Below are 17,683 nucleotides of genomic sequence, written 5' to 3'. Positions count from 1 at the left end.
CACCTTACAAAGAGGGAGAAGATTTTCACCCATTCTGGCTGGATCTTCAGAGAGATGTATGAACCACTCAAAGAAAAAAAATAGTGTGTAATTCCAGCAAGCAGCGGCACATCTCTCTGTCCTCTCATCACCTGAAAATCTTTGCTCCCAAATCTGACAAAGACTACACTGTGGGGTTTTTCTTTTTTGACAAACATATCTCTTACGATCAACATTTTCTTGTAGGTAAATTATGAAATCTGTGAACTGAAAGAGATGAGCAGTTATTGACAGTTTAGTATTCATGCTCTGATACAGTAGAGACATGTGGCATTTTGCTCCTCTCTCTCTGTCATGTTACTCTTATTTTTTCCTTGGTTCAATTTTGTCAATATGTAAGTTATAAGAAAAATGCATCTATGATCCTAACCTTCAAATCCTGGCAGTTGAACAAAATAATAATAATATACGGAGGTTCTTTTAATTTTCCTTCTGGTTCTGAGACTTACCATTTGTACTTTCTGTCGGTCTCTCCAGGACCACTAGAAGCAGAAAATCACTTGTAAGTCGATGACTTACTGCGGGAGTGGTAGTAATTCGAACTGAGAGTGACAGAGTAATGATAACTGCAGGTGTACTAAAAGAGTAGCAAGTGTGAGTAAGGTAAATAAAGTAAGCTTAAGACATTACTGTCCATCGATTAAGAGCTTAACTGAAGCACAAAAAAACTCGAGGCAATTTTTACCAAAGAATAGCCAACAATTTTTAACAGTATGATTAAAAAAAAAATCTAACTTTCAAACAGCACTTTAAAAACCTATATTAAAGATCTGATTTATTTTTAATTTGCTATCTGCAAATTTATGTTTATTTTAATTATATTTGACATTTTGTTTAGCATTTCTTGCTGTTCAGCACACTGGAGTCTTGGTTGGTGGCTTGTGGTTTTTTTGGATGGTTTAACATTGAGACAACACCACCCCCACCCCCACCCTCCCACCACCCCCTCCCCAATATTTATGACAGCATAAGTAGTATGAAGAGTAACTTTTTTGAAATTAACACTTATAGGTTCGCCTGCTGATAAAAGGTTTGGTTTTATTTTCTTCTCACAAATTTATTGCTATTTATTGCAGTTTTACCCAAAACTCTTGAAGTGTATCAGATTGCCTCCTCATTTCTTACATTTCTTGTGTGGCAAAATCCTCAAAGATCCTAAATATCTGCTTGCAGTCTTTTAAACACTAGATGAAAGGCAACATCAGAAAATAAATAGTTTTAAAGTTTGCTAGTTTGTGTGGGATTCATATGAGTTTAATAAACCCATAATGCTGTACTTTCAAGTAGGTGTAGCTCTTGTTTTAAAATATAAATAAAAACTAAAAGCAGAATGTTGAATAACTTTTCACCCCAAAACTCCTGTAATCGTGTGGCTACTGTGATTTGGAGGTTTATTTAAAGAAAAAAAAAAGGAGGGGGGGGGGCGGGGGAACAGGAAGACTTGATGTCTTTGTGAAACAGCAGAAGCCCCAAAATGCCAAATAGATGTGCTAAGTCACACACAGTTTTAATATCACTGTGATAAGTAACTTGTATTAGAACTTGGCTGTGCTTAATTGCTGGATTGCAAAATTAGGGGTAAAACCATGGTTTGTCTTGCTGTTGGTCTATTATGGGTATCAGCTACCCAATTCCCTCCCCCCCCCCCCTTCATTTAGCCATGGCTTGTGACTAGATATACAGAAATGAGAAAACTTCAGTTCTGTGGAGATTTTATCACTTACCTAGGAAAAAAAAATCTACCTGTACTATTTCAAATTACCTCCTTTGGGCTAGAAAAAATTTCAGAAGAGCAAGGAAGCAGAGACTTACTGACTTTATCTGCAAATAATTTTTCTGTAATTGTTTTCACTTTAGGCCAATATTAAGTGACAGAGGGATTTCATTTTACTGATAACAGTATAGAGAAGAATATACATTTATATACCTGGATGAGTTCCCCCTGCGCTCCCCTTCTTTAGGCTAACCACCCTTCTTCAGGCTGTCCCTTCTTTAGGCTAGACAGTCTCAGTTCTCTCAGCCTTTCTTCATGTGAGAGATGCTCCAGTCTCTTAATTATCTTAACGGTGCTTTGTTGAACTCTCTCCATGACTCTGTATCTCTTTTGTACTGGGGAGCCCAGAACTGGACACACAGCACTCCAGGTGTGGTCCTACCAGTGCTCAGTAGAGGTGATGGATCATCTTCCTCGACCTACTGGCAACATTCCTCTTGATGCAGCCCAGGACACCATTCACTTTATTTGCCAGAAGGGCATGTTATTAGAATTTATAACTATTTATAACTGGAATTGATAGTGGATAGTTCAATGAAATTCAATTATTTTTTATTTCAGCCATAGGTCAAAATATGTCTGAATCCTTTCAGTTATAATATGTAGTGCAGCCATCTGCGGCATCATTACAGAATCTAGAAAGAAAAGGTACTTTTTTTTTTCCTGGAGAAACAAGGTGTTATCAATTCCAGCAAGGTCTGAACCTTTCCAGGTCACAGAGAATAATTTGTAGGCATGGAAATGGGTCACAGCCACCAGAATGTAAAGATAATTTACCTTCTAGTTCTATAAACAGCCTATGAAGAATCTAGTTTTATTTACTGAAAAAAATATACATTTTCTGCAAACGCTAACGCATCTAATAACATTTAGTGCACTAAAACACACTGTGCCTTTTCAGCTTTTCTTGCAAACGCATCTGAAAATACGCTCTCACTTTGTGATTTAGAGCTATCAGCACTCCTTGTATGTAAACATCCTGGAAATATACTCCCACCTCTCTGCCTTTCTACACTCACAATGGTATGTCAAAGATGAATGATATTAAATGTGGATATGGCACATGAGTCTAGCAAACAGCCCCACCGCTTTTAAAGGGAGTTCTGGGTAGGCAGCGGGTCACAGCCTTGAGGTGTCTGCCCCATCATCATGCTCAGAAATTTCACTTGCTTCCTACTGAATTTAAAGTAAGAACTGTAGTCCCCTCTTTTCTGGTCTTAGGTGTCTATGAAAGTGTTTCTACCTCAAAACTAAAGGAGAAAAAGAATAGAAATATTTAGGATTCCAGTTCTGATCAGAAAAGAACTAAGTAAACACTTTTTTTCAATATGTGAATTAAATGCAACTAAATCAAACTAAAAGTAACGATGTCTGCAACCGAGTGTGAACAACAGTGACATCTGCAGCACTATATAGCATCCATCTGTACACATCAACATTATTGCAGTGATACTGGAAATATACCTGCATATTTCAGACATACTTGAAACATGCTGATAAACATGTAATTTATGTGCTCTGGTCCTGGATAAAATAATCAAGTCAAGGTGACTGCAAAGCAAAGAGCTCCTTGCTGGCATCAGTGAGCCTGTCAGATGGCCAAGAATATAACAATCAAGAAAGGATCAAATCCTCCATCAAATTATCAGATGGAAATATTACCTCTAAAAATCCAAAAGCCTTTCCTCATTTATCATGGTTATAAAAAAATTACAGCCACTATTTGGGTATAAATTTGAGATTATTTGAGTGATGCTGATTTTCTTGAAAATAGATATACTTCTACCATCTGAGAAATGGGGTCTGCCACCTGTTTTTGATAATGGGAATAAATATCACTATCTTGTACTTGAATGAATATACACCAGCTTCAATAGTGGAATATCAGAGAGAATCATATGGATACCTATATTTCTGTGAAAACGAGGAAAATAGTAGTCAGATAAAATACTGACCAAAGGAGAGACTTACTAGTTAGGTTGTTGAGGATGTGTGTTCTATAAAATAAGATGCAAAGAGAAATACAAATACAATGGAACTAGAAAGATACAAAAAAGATATTTACATTTTTACCATAAAGCACCTTTCTGTTGCGGCCCCCAAACCTCAACAAGCCACCCAAGGGAAAAGGTATATAATTTTACATGAAGAGTTACCTCGGTAACATGATCACTATTTTTACTGAGCAAGCATGCCAAGAGGGAAAGAGCTTCACAAGTTGTTTGTTGCTTCAGAAGACAAATAATAAAGATTTCTAAAAAAACTCACCGCATTATTGGCAATAAATAAATATTAAACTCATGCTGTCTTTTTTAATTAAGCCATTAATATCTCATTCTGTTATCATGCTACTTAATTCATTAAGATATAATCAAAAGTGATTACATTTTGCCTGTTTTTCTAAGAAGGAAGGAATTCTATTATGCACTAATGTAAAAATACTGGGAGACAGAAATTGCTTGGATTATGATTTGGTAATCTAATTCTTAATTCTAATACCACAGAAGAAGAGATAACTTAAATAGCCCTTTTTTTTTTATTTTACCTCTGTTGATTTGACATGCATCCTCATTAGATACAGAGAGAAACAACACTCAGCTAGAGCAAATTTCAAAGAATGCAAATGCTTTTGTATACTATGAGGCCAAGGGTGCTTTCCCTATGAAAATTACATCCCCAGCTCTGCATCGCCAAGGGCAGTGCCACAGCAAAATGGCTGCTGTAGATCTCAATCAGCGGGGCCAAGCATCTGAGGTCCTTTACCTGCCCTCCCCCTCACCCCCCAGCTTCCTCTGAATGTATGCGTAACGCTGGATGTTTGTCCGTCAGCAGAGGACAGGATGGGGTGAATTACAGAAATGAAGACAATATCTTGTTGATGAACATTGAGGCACAGAAAGCACCGAGTACTTCAGCTCCATGTGGGGCTGCTGTCACAAAATCACCTACCCCATTTAATGACAGGCCGCATTTTTCTCTTCTATTGTTTTAATGCTAGTGTAGTAATAGAATACCTTCTTGTGACTCTTGGTGTCCCTTGCAAGTGAGCTTCAGCTTTCGCAACACTATCCATACATGCCAAGTCACTGCTATGGACAGTTCACTGTGTAGCCTTGTTGCGTTAAGAGTAAGGGTGTGACGTTTGCCTGTCAGAGTCCTCTCAGGGACTTTCACTGAAGCAGTTTCGCAAAGTTGCAAATACAGGTAATTTATTAGAGCGACAGATATTACAGGTGCGGAATTGCCGTTGATAAAGGCGCTTACTGCAACAGCGCTAATGTACTATAATAATGCTGGCCCAGTTCTCCCGGGTATTCTTCGCCAGGGCAAAGGCGCAATTCTTACCAAGAAGGCGTCCCTATCTTGGGTGGAGGAAGAGGAGCACAGCCTGCTAACCTTCTCTTCTCGATCTTCAGTCCCTTTCTCCCAACTTTTACCCCTTATTCTCCTCTTTTTATTCTCTAATTCTCCGTTTCCCTTCCCACGGGTTACGTATAGCATGATTTAGGCAAAGAGTTGAGTGACAGTCATATACGTATAGAATTAGGCAGGGGTGTTAACTGTAATATTAATTTCCTAGATAATTAAGCAAAAGTTTCACTCCAGGGCAGCGTAGCCTTCAGTTTTGTGCTGAAACAGTCTTTCTGCACTCTTTAGCCGAAACAGAGCCGTCTTGCCTCCGCAAGGCTCCCTCTGTCAGCTGTTACTTCCCCTTGCAAGGTTTCTAGTAGGGAGAAGCAGATATCAGCACGCTTATCCTTTTGCTGTTTTTTGCCAGATGAGCAAGCTGCTCAGCTCTCATCCTTGCTCTGTCCAGGGCATAATGACCTTACAAGCCTAGCATTTCTCCACAAGCCTGTTTTTGCCTCAGTCTCCTGTACATTGATTTATTTTCTGCTTCAGAGATCTATGTGAAGTCCCTGATTAGTGCAGCCAGATTCCTGGTAAGCAATTTTTTCATTCTGAGCACCAGAATTTAATATTTTGTGCTTGGCAGATTCTGTCCACGAGGACCTGTAAGATTTTCTGGACACCTCTATGAATCTCAAGCAATCCCACCTAGTAGTTTCCTAAATAAGCCAAAATCTGCTCTCCTCAGGCATATGATTTGTACTCTGCTACTTGCATTCACCCACCCAGGACCCTGACCAAGAAGCCATCCCCGCCTCCATCCAGAAATCCTCATTACTTGCATCCCAACATCTTGCCCCTCCAGCAAATGTCAGTGAGGCTCAAGTCCCCCACAACAGCTGGGTCTGAGTTGTCTAGGGACTTCCTTGACTCATTTAAAGGAGGCTTCATTCACGTGCTCTTCCTGCTCAGGAGGTCACGACACTCATCTCTGCCGTGACCCCAGGGGAGTTTCCAGGCAAGGGCACAGAGAAGCAGCTAGGAGCACACAAGGCCAAACACACTCTACTTGCAGATGATCAAACTACCTGCGGGCTTTAATTCCTGTCTCAGTATGCCACCAAAGCCAGCCTATTTCAGGACACAAAGGTTAATAAAAATAACAGTGAGATCAATATAGAATAGATAAAACGCAAGCACGTTCGGATGGATAAAATGTAAACACATTTACAAAATGTAAATATATTTACAAAAAATGGCTAAGATGTGAATAAAACCATCCAAGAACAAAAAGAACAACAACAACAAATTCGAAGACAGAACGTTGGCTAAGCCGCAAACAAAGCACATCAAAATGGGAAACGCCAGGAACAATGGAGCTCAAATCACTTGGTTGGTTGAGGGATCTTTCATTTCCACAGCTGGGCCGCTTCATGCCATTTCCGTTTAGCCAAACATCCTGCAGCGTGAAGAGAGAAACAGGGAAAAGGCGTGAAGACCAAGCCTGACACACCGCAGCGGTTCCTCAGAGCAGTGGAGAGGCAGTTTCAGCAAAGCTGCCTCCTACAGCCCTCCCATGTCCTCGGCACCGAGCACTTACATGCACACCTAGGATACTCAATCTCTCCATCCATGCACATAGCTCTAAATTTCTCAGGGTGTGAATCTTGGTGGTACCACCACTTGCATTCAAATAAAATATAATCCCCGGTGCTATAGGTCCCAGTGCTCGTACGGCTTGATGACTGTAGTCTAATATTGTTCCTCTCCATAGTTGACCCAAGCACGGTGCAGTTCTCTGCAAAAAATACTTTTGTTATTTTTCTGTAGACATCACACGGGACAACTGATGCTCTGAAACTGTTGGTACCAGCTCAGGGTCCCTGAGGGCCCTTTCCCCAGCAGTCTTGCCAGCTCAGGTACATCGGTCAACAGCTCCGTGGGGGCACAGACCCTCACCCCTTGCAGCTTACAGGATGCTCCCACACCGTGGCTCCTCCCCAGCTGCTTCCCCAGGAGAGCTAAAGGCTTTCCCTTCCACTTCAGCACTAAAAATGCAACAACACAGCACCTAAGCTGTGGCCAAAGTGGACATGACTTACTTCCTGGCTTGCAGTGTGGATATTCAAACGTCCCCTCCACACACTGTACTCTGAAGGGGGGAGATGCTGGGTCCTCCATGTAGCCTCGTTTACACTGAAATTCAATAAAGTCACCCGATCTGGAATACAGCTTGGTTTTTGCAACCCATTTCAGCTCAATATTGTTTCTGCCCATGTCTTCTTCAGATGCTGTACAGGCCACTTGAAAAAGGCAAGAGAAGAGCGTCGTCACTTCATACAGACGTGCCACAGGTAACTTTTTTTCTCCTACAACCTACAGAAGCTCTTCACATCAAAAAATGCTCTGACCCCCTGTTACTTGCAACAGGAAAGACATTCACATCCAAGCTAAAGGGAAAAAAGACCGTGGCTGGGACCCACGCAGAGCTATGGAGAAGCCTTTTCACTCTGACAGTCACACAGAGCAAGGTCAAAGCTTGGGTGGGGAAGTCACCAGGCACCGATGAACTTCCCCGTGTCTTTTTTGGGATCCCTCCTTCCCTTCTGGCTCGGCACTTCTCTAAATGAGTTTCTTCATCGCCGCGTCACGGATGCAGCCCCGGACTTCCCCAGCACTGCCATGCACCCAGACCCACCCTTCCCCCTCGCAGCCTGCTGACCGCACCAGTGTCCCCCACCTCGGGAGCCCTGCACAGTGATGGAGATCCACTCGCACAGCGGGGTTCAGCCAAACTGCCCCCCTCCTGAACCCATTGTGCTGGCGAGAGACAGCAGGCCGCAGAGGGGACTACACAAGCCAACTTCAAGCAGAAACTCCCTCTGGACAAAAGAAGGACTCGTTGCTGTGCTGCCCTGCCAGCACTGCACCCCCAGCACAAGTGCTGCTGCACGACAGAGGCCCTCTGGACCTGAGAAAAAGACAACAGGAGCAGTCACACAGCCTTTGGCCACACAGCACGTGCTTCAACCTACCTAGGCAAACTGGAGGGCTTGACCACTGCCCATCAGTACAGGTGATATACCGAGATCCTTCCAGGACATAGAGATTTGGGCATTTGTATTCCAGAGTTGTATGTTGTGGATATTCTTGCATGGAAAAGGAAAGAAGGTCTCCATTTTCAATAACTGGAGGAGGGCCACATTTCCCACTTTTCCCTGGAAGAAATTTCTGAATCAGAGAGAAAGCCACGAGAGTTTAATTGCAGTGGAGGCCCGGCCACAAATACTACCAGATGGTACACTGGCACTACTCTGAGAGACATGGAGGAAAGCAGGGAGAAAACCAAATACCTGGCAGGTGAGAAAGAGCATTATTGTCTCTTTTCTCCATGGCTGGGACTCACAACTTCCATTTCACCCCATTTGTCCATGGTTGGAGCACTTGCAGCTGTCTGCAGAACCTCCTCTAATCCTGCACAGTGGCGTAGCGTTTGATTCTTTCCAAAGGGCCTGACATCCACCTCCTCCCTGTACTGCCTGAGCAGGGAGAAGAGTGCATCCGACTGCAGACAGTAACCACTGTCACTGAACTGCCCTGCTGTAATCACTAACGCGATAGCCCGTGGGCTCTGGGTGGCCACTTATGGCCACTGGGGAGCTCACATGTGCCAATCCTTAAGCACTGATGCCTCATAGAGTTTTATACCTATTCAAGCACCACTCTGCTGCCAAGCCTGGCCTTCCAACGGACCTTGCATTGGGGAATATTCAGGGAAGACCCACATCCCTTGGTACCAGCAATGAACCTCTTTGCACTTGGCATTGTGTTCTGGAGCTACAATACGGAGCCTGGTCTCAATTCATCTGCTCTTTCTGTACCCCTTTCAGCTCCCAGCTGGGTCGTTTTGAGTCAAATGCTGCTGCATTGGTTCATGTGCTGAATCTTTCTGTGTGTTTAACGAAAACAAATGGAATTATTCCCTGTGCTCATGAAGTCCCAGGAGGCACCAGCACAGTATATGGGTGTTTGCTCGCACATCGAATTCTGCCCTCAGTTGATTTAACAGTTGATTTGACTCCATGGCATTCAGTATAGCAATGCATTGTCTGCACTATCTGGATGTCAATTAGTAGGGAAGCCCTTCTTCAGAAAGGCTCTCCAACATTGACAGCAAAATTTCTCATTCTCTTCTCATCAGGCAGGTAGAAACAGTAGATTCTAAGAAGTCCAAGGGCTGTGCCTCAGAATTAGACCTGGCCAGCAACTGCGCTTGGCCTCAGGGTGCTTTTCCATACGTGTCCCTCTCAAGTGAAGCCATGTGGGTCACTCAGCTGGTAAGCTCATCTGAATTGACACCCGCGAAAATGGATTTGTCCTGAGTGTGCCACATATGTTGCATTTGAACACAGTAATGAGATCGAAATTTGGAGAAGTAAATGCCACTGAGTCAGCTTTGTGACAGTCTCACTGACAGGTGACAGTATGAAGAGAGAGAGAGAAATCACCTTTGCACTTTGGCAGCTTTGTCCAGGTGCCATTCCGACATGCTATGGTGGAAGCCCCAGTCATCTCATAACCTTGCCAGCATTGGTAGTGAGCACTCTCCCCAGGCAAATACCTTGACTTTTTAACACCTTGAACTTTACCACCAGCAATTTCTGGAGGAGGTTCACACGTCACATCTGAAAAGAGACACTGCTGCAGTCACATTTTGCAGTCATTGAGGTGTTCCCCTATACAAGTGACAGTTAAAGGAATCAACCTTTTTACAATTTCTGTCAAGATTTTCTGCCTCAAGTGTGTCACAGCTCCAAGGAGGGAGTGTGCAAGGAGAAAGCAATGCGATATGATAGTGGCATCAGAACACTCTGGGAATCCCAGGGTCAATGAGAACTTCTAGAAAAAGCCAGTTGCTGTAGCTATACCTTATGGCACAAGAAGCCACATCAGCCTTCCTGCATCTCATGTCCCAGAGAGCCCTGGCACTCCTGGAAGTCACAGGGGTAGCAGCCAAGCCAGCACTCTGCTGAACCACAGAGCTCTGGAGGACCGGCAGCGCTGGAGGGACTTGTCAGCCTGCACTGCTCAAGGACACGAAAGTGCAGTCAGCTCCACAGAGCTGTTTGAAAGCCCAGTAGTGCTTGTTTACCCTGCAGCCACAGATTTGGGCAGGGGACAGGAGCACAGCTCCTGACAGTTCCTTGTCTCAGGAATGCTTCCACAGCCTTAGAAGATCTCACATGGTCCAGGTCCAAGTCTGCTAGGATCTGCATTGGCCAGAGTGGAGCCCTTGGAGAAGAACAGCTGTTTCTCTCCCCTATTGCTTCTTCCATTCAGATACGCCCTGACAGCTTTGAACACAACAGAGGAGCCATTATCTGCCTTCCTATGAAGTTTGGTGGAATGGCGGACTCGGGGGAAATACCAGTATCATACAGCAGAATGACAGAGCAGCACGTTTCGGGCCCTGCTTCTTCAAGACATTTTTGCTGTTGATGAAAATAGCCCCAGTATTTCTAGAAGCATCCAGTTAAATTAAATTGCAGTGCAAGGAAGCAATATCAAGTACAAAGTTGAGGAACACAAAGAAAACAGAAGCGAAAAAGGTAAAGTCTTTAGAGTGCGTAGGTAAAGAAACAGTCCCCTCTGTGCTAACAGGCAAGAGGAAAGCACAGATTCCTACCTCTGCAAGTCGGTGCTTGTGACCATTCTCCATTTGTGCAAGTGGCATAATTTCCACCCGTCATTTGAAAATTGCTTTCACATTCATACTGCACTTCGGCACCCGGCAGATACCTCTCCTGTTGAGCGCTTGTAATATGAGCATGGGGAATTTCAGGTGCGGCTCCACAGCTAACATCTGAAAAGATGTGCACTTAAGACCAGTAGGGCAGCAATGTGACAATCACAGAACATTGCATTCCAGAGCACCATTGCTCCTGATAAGCAAAAAAGTAATGCAGATAATTTTCTACAGGTAGAAAAGGAAGATATTATGGTCCTTATTCTGCAGAGCTTCATCACGCAATATTATTTTTGCCTAGAGCAACTAAAAAGAGAAAAGGAGTTGCAGAGATCAGCCGAATGTCCAGATTGGTTCTGTACAGCACCGTGTGCCAAAGGGCTGGAGAGTGAAGTGATTGTTTTACTATTTGAGGGCAACTTCCAGCAGCAGACATTCCTCCACAACCATCTGCCTCCTTGATTTCAGCAGAGAGCTAAGTGTCAGCTACTAGCTTAAGCCCATAGGGGAAATGATTTCTTTGCTGATCTCCCCTGCTTGTTGTTTCTCAGGAGCCAGAAAAATAGGTGTTGTAGCAGCACATTCAAAGCAAGTCACCTGTTGGCTCTGTTGGCCTGACTCATTTGCATGCCTGACTTGACATTATTTTAACTCACAACATGAAAGACTGAGAAGGATCACAGATGACTTAGAAGTAGAACCTATACCTTCACAGAAGGGTGGTGCTGTCCAGTTTCCTTTTCTACAAATAATTTCAGGGGGACCAACAAGCAGGAACCCCGCATCACACTGGTAGCGAATTGTTTCACCAGGCTCATAAGTTTCCTTCATTCTGCCTTCAAATTGAGAGTTGGAAACTTTTGGAATACTTCCACATGGCATTTCTGAAAAGATACAGAAAGATGATGCTTGTGCTAAGGTGATACGTGAAGAATGAGTGTACTGTTTCGACCACACAGATGCTTTGGAGAGCTTTTTCTAGCATCAGCATAGTCATCTGCTGACAGTTTATTTTATATAAAAGGTAGCATACGGAAGAGTAAATAAGTCATTCCCCCAAACAGGCATGGACTTCAGTCACTGGAATACTTAGATCTTGTTTATAACCCTGGCAGAAAAGTTTAATAAAGGCTTCTGTGCCTTACTGCACCAAAGTGGATCCCATCACTGACGTACCACAGCAACACCTAGTCACTAGTGGGCTCTGTAGAAAACAGATCCTTGAATTATGAGGATCTGGCACAGATACAAACTGAACAAAGATCACAAGACTACAAAGGAATATTTAAAAACTAAACTGCGTTCAAAAAGTCAGTCTTGCATCCGGTCAAGATTGCTCCAAAGACACCCTTGAGGGATGATAAGATTCCACAGCAAAATATGGAGCTACTGGCTCTTACTAGTCAACCCCAACACACTTCAAAAAAACTATTTTCTTATATTACCCAAGCATGTAGGAGTGGAAGTCCAGTTTCCCATAGAACAAGTTATCTCTGATGGTCCATCTAACGTGTATCCAGAATGAGAAACATACTTAAATCTAGCACCAGTCAGATAAATTATTTTCCCTTCTTTTTTAATTTCCAAGTGTTGATTTTCCAGCCTGGGAACATCAGCGCATTCTACGGGTTGTGGTGGCAAACATGGTCTTTCTAAAAAATACAGAAACCACAGAAAATAACAATGAAAGACAATTAATATTGCGATGACATATGCCATCTAAAAGTGAAAAGGAAAAATATACAATCATACAAATATAAATTAAATGCATGCCTTGAAAGGAAGATGAAGAAATATCTAAGATACACAAACCAAATCTTCTCTCTTTCCATCCTACATGGGGTTTCTCACTTTTCCTTTGAACCAAATTAAAGCCATTTTCCAGTTCATACCAAGGAGATGCAGTTACAGTTTGGCATCAAGAGCATAGGCAGAGAAACAGAAGAGATGTTATCTTGTTTTGGGGTACAGAAAGTGAGTTTCTACAATGTTAGCTATGAAATTTTTCCACCATTAATAAAGTTGCACCAATAGCCTGACAGGTTTTGTGACGATGTGACAAAAATGAAAATAAGAACAGAATTTAGGAGGTATTATAATGTATTTCCTGATACATACAATGGATTAGACTCTATGAAGCCTCCTGAGTCAGGCCTGTCCCAATGCTTTCTTCTCCTATACTACTGATGAGTGAGTGAAGCTGCATTTTATATGCCTTTTAGTTATTAGTAAACTAGGTTTTATTAGTTGACACATCAAGTTGAAAGCATGTGTTTGCACCAAATTCCACAAAAAACCCCATCTAATTACAAAATTCCTGTTGAGGGACTGGGAATTTTATTTCAGTAACAGTTGTTTTCTGAACAGCTGATGGATTTTTTTGGTTATTCTTCTCTATGTCTGCCACTTATCAGCAGAAATGGAGATGCACAGGCAAGGCAAAAGAAGAGAGACCACATGGCATCAGAATTTTGCAAAATACAGACATGGTTGGCATGTTGTGCATATCAGTCACCAGCTGGCGCTTCATTTGTCCTCTCCTCAGCTATCTCCTATTAATTTCTGAAAACACTTTATTCCGTCTCTTAATGATCTTCTGCTTACAAGATATCACCTGCCTTGGTAATATTTTAACAATTGGATTACAGATTCCTCAGCATTTCTTACAACAGATGGCCTGAGTTACACGCCATATCGTTTATACTCCTAGTACAGGAAGAATCCACAAAAAGAAAAGCAGAAAAATCAAGGCCGAATAAAAATGAAAAAACCCAAAGATTGCTACTACTGCAACTAAATAATAAATAATACTGATTTTTTTTCACCAGGATACTGTTAAAGGCCCCCCAGTCAAAACTGAGATTTCACTCTGCAATGTACAAAACAAACAAACACACATACAGCTTTTGAGGGACTACTTGAAAGTTTTATATGCCATCTTAGATAGGTCTGTGTAAATAAAAGAACTTACTGTCCAGCAGTTGGCTAACTGCACTTTTTTTAGCACCTTATGTTTTATTGCTTTTCTGTGGTTACTTGTTCACGATAATCTTAACATAAATAATACCATTCTCCTGCTAATGATGACTGCAAATGCATAAGACAGAAATTCATAATAAAATCAACAGAAAAATATAATTCACTACTGACCCACACAATGAGGCGGTGACTGCCATTTCCCTTCTATACATTTTATTTCATTCACACCGATGAGCTGGAAACCCTTTAGACAGGAAAAAGCTATTTTACTCCCATTCTTGTATTTTCTTCCAACTGTTATCTGTTGAGCACCAGGCAGCTGAGGTGGAGGTGGGCATGTACTCTCCTCAGCTAAGGACACATACACATGTTATAATATAATATAAAGTGCAACAGTTCATCACAGGTTACAACACAAACAGCCAAGAAAACACTGCCATTAAATAATACCATGATCATTTTGTTCTGCTTCAGAAACACCAGAGCTGCCTTCAGGTGCTCATATGCTTTCAAACTCCCAGAAAAGACAGTCACAGTTGCCTACACCAATCTAAGCTGGAGCTTCTTGTAGTCCCTCCTTTCCTTTACACACAGCTGCACACTCTTGTGTGCTTCCCCTATTCCTCTCTCTATGGTGAACTACTTTAGGAAAAATTGGACCAACTTCTGGGGTTCCTGTTTTATTTTGTGGTTGTTTCTTTCTTCAGACTTAGCTGCTAACAAAGACATAAACTTCAATTTTGCCACTCAAGGAACGAAGGGCTGCTCCTGCCAAAGGAAAGAAAAAGGGAGGAAAGGAGGTAGATGTACAGAGGAGGAGACCTCCAGATCTTGTTTTTGACAGGGAATGCTCCCTCGAGTCATTGCCACTCTGTGCACTTCTACCATTTCCATGCATCATTTCCCAAAAATCTGGCATAATCAAAGTAGGCAAGGAGGTGACGATCATTTTACAATCATATCATGCCTTCTACAGGCAATATCGTGCCCTCACAACAACCCCATGCAGCGCTACAGGCTTGGGGATGAGCAGCTGGAAAGGTGCCCAGCGGAAAAGGACCTGGGGGTGCTGGTCGACAGCCGGCTGAACATGAGCCAGCAGTGTGCCCAGGTGGCCAAGAAAGCCAACAGCATCCTGGCCTGTATCAGCAATGGTGTGGCCAGCAGGAGTAGGAAAGTGATCATACCCCTGTACTCAGCACTGGTGAGGCCGCACCTCGAATGCTGTGTGCGGTTTTGGGCCCCTCACTACAAGAAGGACATTGAGGTGCTGGAGCGTGTCCAGAGAAGGGCAATGAAGCTGGTGAAGGGTCTGGAGAACAGGTCTGATGAGGAGCAGATGAGGGATCTGGGGCTGTTTAGTCTGGAAAAGAAGAGGCTGAGGGGAGACCTTATCACTCTCTACACCTACCTGAAAGGAGGTTGTAGGGAGGTGGGGCTCAGTCTTTTCTCCCAGATAACTAGTGATAGGATGAGAGGAAACAGCCTCAAGTTGTGCCAGGGGAGGTTTAGATTAGACGTTAGGAAAAATTTCTTTACTGAAAGAGTGGTCAAACATTGGAACAGGCTGCCCAGGGAAATGGTGGAGTCACCATCCCTGGAGGTGTTCAAAAAACAGGTAGATGTAGCACTTCTAGACATGGTTTAGTGGGCATGGTGGTGTTGGGTTGATGGTTGGACTTGATGATCCTGAAGGTCTTTCCAAACTAATGATTCTATGATTCTATAAAGGCAGTCCTGCAGGCATCCAGCCTTTGGTGTGTATTACATAAGGGCAGGCTCCTCTAGGGGTATGCTTTGGAATTGGCCAACTCAGCTTTTTTCTTGTTGTTTCAGAAGGAAGCAATTGAAAAACAGAAAGGGAAGCTAGAAGAAAAATCAGGAATAGAAAATCTTTGAATGTTCACAGGAAATAACGGAACTCTGGCTTGAGCCTGAGCTGTGTGCTACTCTCATGTGCATCATGGTAAAGCACTTTGGAAGAGCTGAGATTAAATTTATCATTGCCTCTTTTCTCACATCGAAAGTGACAACGACAACTGTTCCAGTTGAGATTAGACTGGAGATTATTAAATCTACCTGACTTAAATAGTATGTCTCTAAACCTAGTTAACTATTCAAATGATTCCCATAATTATTCATGACCATCCTTTAGCACATTCTCCAGTAAGCATATATATAAGCATGTCAGCATTTCTATTTCAGACTAGTGACACAGCAATGCTAAGAATCTTTAATAATGAGCATTTATCATTCCTACATAAGAAGAAGAAATTGTATGCAAATCTAAACACATACCTGTACATTCAATCTCTGGGGACCATTTTCCAGACACACAAGTTGCCTTTTTAGTACTTTTGTCAGCTGATCTGCACTTATAAAGTATAACGCCAAGGACCCCAGTCCTCTTTCTCTGCACAAGCTCAATATCCATTGGAAGTACACACTTAGGAGATGGATCTGAAAAAAATCAACAGAAAGCTAAAAAATAGATTTAGTTCAGTTAATATGTACATACACATTTGCCAATGAAGAGTTCATCCATTTCCTAATGCATGTCCATGTGAAAGGGTTTTTTTACTTACTGTAGTTTGAAGTAACTCCTAAGATTCCTAGGTTACAGAAACAGAATGATTTTTTTGTTCCAGCTATCTAAAGCAGAGACTTTTCCCAATTGCTTCACAAAGCAACTATTTTTACATTAACAGGACACCTTTTGCTGAGTGCAGGAAATAACATAAAAACTAAGCATTCCTTTCTTCCCTGAAACGCTATAAAGGTAGCAGATGAGCAAGAAAGAAACATTCTTTTGCTTGTAGAAACAGAAGCATAAAGTAGTACTCCACACCAAATATGTATCAGGTATCAATCTCCTGTGGAAGTGGATCTAAGTCATAACCAGGTCTTGTGTCCCTGACTGGTGATTCTGAGAGTCAGAACACAAGCTGCTTGTGAAAGTGAAGCAGGCTGTGTTTTGTGCCAGATTCAGTCCTCAATGTAATTGTAAATAAAGGTACAGTGTACTTTTATTTATTTATTTATTTATCAGTGATTACTGATGAATATAAAATCACTTCTGAAGAAAAGGGGAACCAAGAATTGAATAGATCATAAACTGTACTCTGTTAAAGATAAGTGAAGTGCTGGGGTAAATCATCCCAGACAAAATGCCTTCTTGTCCAGTATTATTTTTTTCTTAAATTACTGACTCAAATGCAAATATTTATCTTTTTCTTAGGAAAAAAGGTTTATGTCTTTTAAAAAGACACTGCTTTCATTCAATTTATGCTCTGCAAAACTAAATGGGAAGATGAGAAAAAGACAAAATTACTGATCAGAAATGAAAAGGACTAACCAACATAAAAAAGGTGAGGATGGGCTAAGTCCAGCGCACTGTGGCTATTAATATTATTTTTAATTCCCAGTAGGATTTTAAAAAAGCAAAGGTATATACAGAGACATAAAACAACCAGTGATTAATGCAACAGGCACGCTACTTTATTGTGGGTATGTCCCAAGGCTTCTGAAGGGAGGAACACTGGAAACACCTCCCAATGTACCAGGGAGGAACACTGGAAAATGGATGGGTAGAAAGAACCATAGACCACAAAGATGTACCCCCATACTTGATTCTACCCACTGTGCAAGTGTCCATTTCCTTTGCCAAACCTACTGAGAGTGCTTACAAAGTTGTAGGTGCAGAGTCTTTCCAGGATGAAGGACACGTTCACATTTAAAAGAGGAGCAAATAAAAAAAAAAACACCTTAGTTGAGATGCATGAAATTATAGTATC

The 17,683-nt window shown here is 42.1% G+C and overlaps 1 protein-coding gene across 1 annotated transcript in view; it reads right to left on the bottom strand.

The window, feature by feature from the left end:
* Nucleotides 1-6,154: 6,154 nt before the first annotated feature.
* The window catches only part of CFH (complement factor H), a 38,896-nt gene continuing 27,367 nt past the window's right edge, over nt 6,155-17,683 (bottom strand). The window contains exons 15-24 of the mRNA XM_086462573.1: nt 16,188-16,349; nt 14,061-14,240; nt 12,356-12,562; nt 11,618-11,794; nt 10,851-11,027; nt 9,673-9,849; nt 8,200-8,382; nt 7,267-7,467; nt 6,765-6,962; nt 6,155-6,623 (exon numbers count right to left, since the gene is read on the bottom strand). Coding sequence (XP_086318699.1) covers nt 6,622-6,623; nt 6,765-6,962; nt 7,267-7,467; nt 8,200-8,382; nt 9,673-9,849; nt 10,851-11,027; nt 11,618-11,794; nt 12,356-12,562; nt 14,061-14,240; nt 16,188-16,349 — 1,664 coding nt within the window. The 3' untranslated portion in view covers nt 6,155-6,621. The remainder of the gene's footprint in view (nt 6,624-6,764; nt 6,963-7,266; nt 7,468-8,199; nt 8,383-9,672; nt 9,850-10,850; nt 11,028-11,617; nt 11,795-12,355; nt 12,563-14,060; nt 14,241-16,187; nt 16,350-17,683) is intronic.

This window comes from Leptosomus discolor, chromosome 3 (genome assembly GCF_034619465.1).
Source record: "Leptosomus discolor isolate bLepDis1 chromosome 3, bLepDis1.hap2, whole genome shotgun sequence".
Classification (NCBI taxonomy): Eukaryota; Metazoa; Chordata; class Aves; order Leptosomiformes; family Leptosomidae; genus Leptosomus; species Leptosomus discolor.
Note: the sequence above shows the minus strand (reverse complement) of the source record. Positions and strands in the feature narration are given on the sequence as shown.